We start from the raw sequence: 1,173 nt of genomic DNA, 5'->3' as shown, positions 1-1,173 counted from the left end.
GTTGGCGTGGGGTGGATTGAGAGGAAAGGACGTGCAAGACCTATCAGTGACACCCTCCAACCACCCGTTCTCCATTCTCACCACTGGAATATCAAGATGAAGAGACGCACGGCCAGCCACTTGTGCTTGAGCATGCTGAGTAAACTGTCCTCCTTCTGTGTGGTTTGGGGTCTATCCCCCTGTAGCTTCTCTTTCTCCTCCGTCTCTCCTTTCTCGGAGGTTTTCCCAACACTTTCGGCCGCCACTTCCTCGAACAGCGCCTCTGGGAACGGCTTCCGGTTTGTGGCCGCCATTTTCTCAAAGATGACCTTGGCCTCTTGCACACGTCCCTTGGAGAGAAGCCAGCGCGGCGACTCGGGCATCAGACTATAAATAGAATGGGGCAACACAGGGTTTTGATTGGACTGAAGAAAAACAACAATGGCAGTAACAGATTTTCTCCTCAGTTTCTGATGATGACCAAACCATTGTTAGTAAGTGTACGGGTTTAATGTTCCTATCAACACTATTCGGTTATTCGACCCTATTAACAATATTCGGTTGTTCACTCATATCAACACTATTCAGTTATTCACTCCTATCAACGCTATTTGGTTATTCACTCCTATCAACACTAGTCGGTTATTCGAAAAGCGGGGACTACAATTTGAACGTCCAAGTTAGATAGGACCTAGCCAAGTGGGTTTAAAGCCTTGAAAACCTCCAGGAGTTCCAGAACGCTCTGTTTTTGGTTCGATCCATGTGCCCAGCCACCGGCGCCATAGTTCAGTAAGACATCAACTGAGCTAACCGAGTGCACACAATGCTTGGGCAGACACCTTTGTCGAAATAGTCAAAAATGTGTTCAGATAACGTGTGGCTTCTGCTATGGTCAATGAGACCAATGCTTACAGAGAAGTGTTAGCCACATTTCGAACATTTGAAATCTTAATTTCCACTCATGGATGTGTGCAGCTTTTGAGCTTTTCTCTGTTAAAATATAATTTTTACTAGGCAAAGTATAAAGTGGTCTTTGAATATTCTCATACCATTTTTCATTGGGAAGTCATACAATGGTGGTGGCAGTAAAAACAATAGTATATCTTCCCAATCAAGTCTGGATGCCTCCATTCTTTTAGTCGCGTGCTTTTGTGAAACACACACACACACACACACACACACACACACACACAC

The 1,173-nt window shown here is 45.1% G+C and overlaps 1 protein-coding gene across 1 annotated transcript in view; it reads right to left on the bottom strand.

Annotated features, from left to right (window-relative positions):
* Nucleotides 1–77: 77 nt before the first annotated feature.
* The window catches only part of LOC118478284 (solute carrier family 22 member 21-like), a 6,729-nt gene continuing 5,633 nt past the window's right edge, over nucleotides 78–1,173 (bottom strand). Inside the window, exons 4-5 of the mRNA XM_035971569.1 lie at nucleotides 791–818; nucleotides 78–366 (exon numbers count right to left, since the gene is read on the bottom strand). Of these exons, the coding sequence (XP_035827462.1) occupies nucleotides 78–366; nucleotides 791–818 (317 nt within the window). The remainder of the gene's footprint in view (nucleotides 367–790; nucleotides 819–1,173) is intronic.

Source organism: Aplysia californica, unplaced genomic scaffold (genome assembly GCF_000002075.1).
Source record: "Aplysia californica isolate F4 #8 unplaced genomic scaffold, AplCal3.0 scaffold00464, whole genome shotgun sequence".
Lineage (NCBI taxonomy): Eukaryota > Metazoa > Mollusca > Gastropoda > Aplysiida > Aplysiidae > Aplysia > Aplysia californica.
The sequence above is the reverse complement of the archived record's forward strand: the minus strand, read 5'-3'. Positions and strand labels throughout refer to the sequence as shown.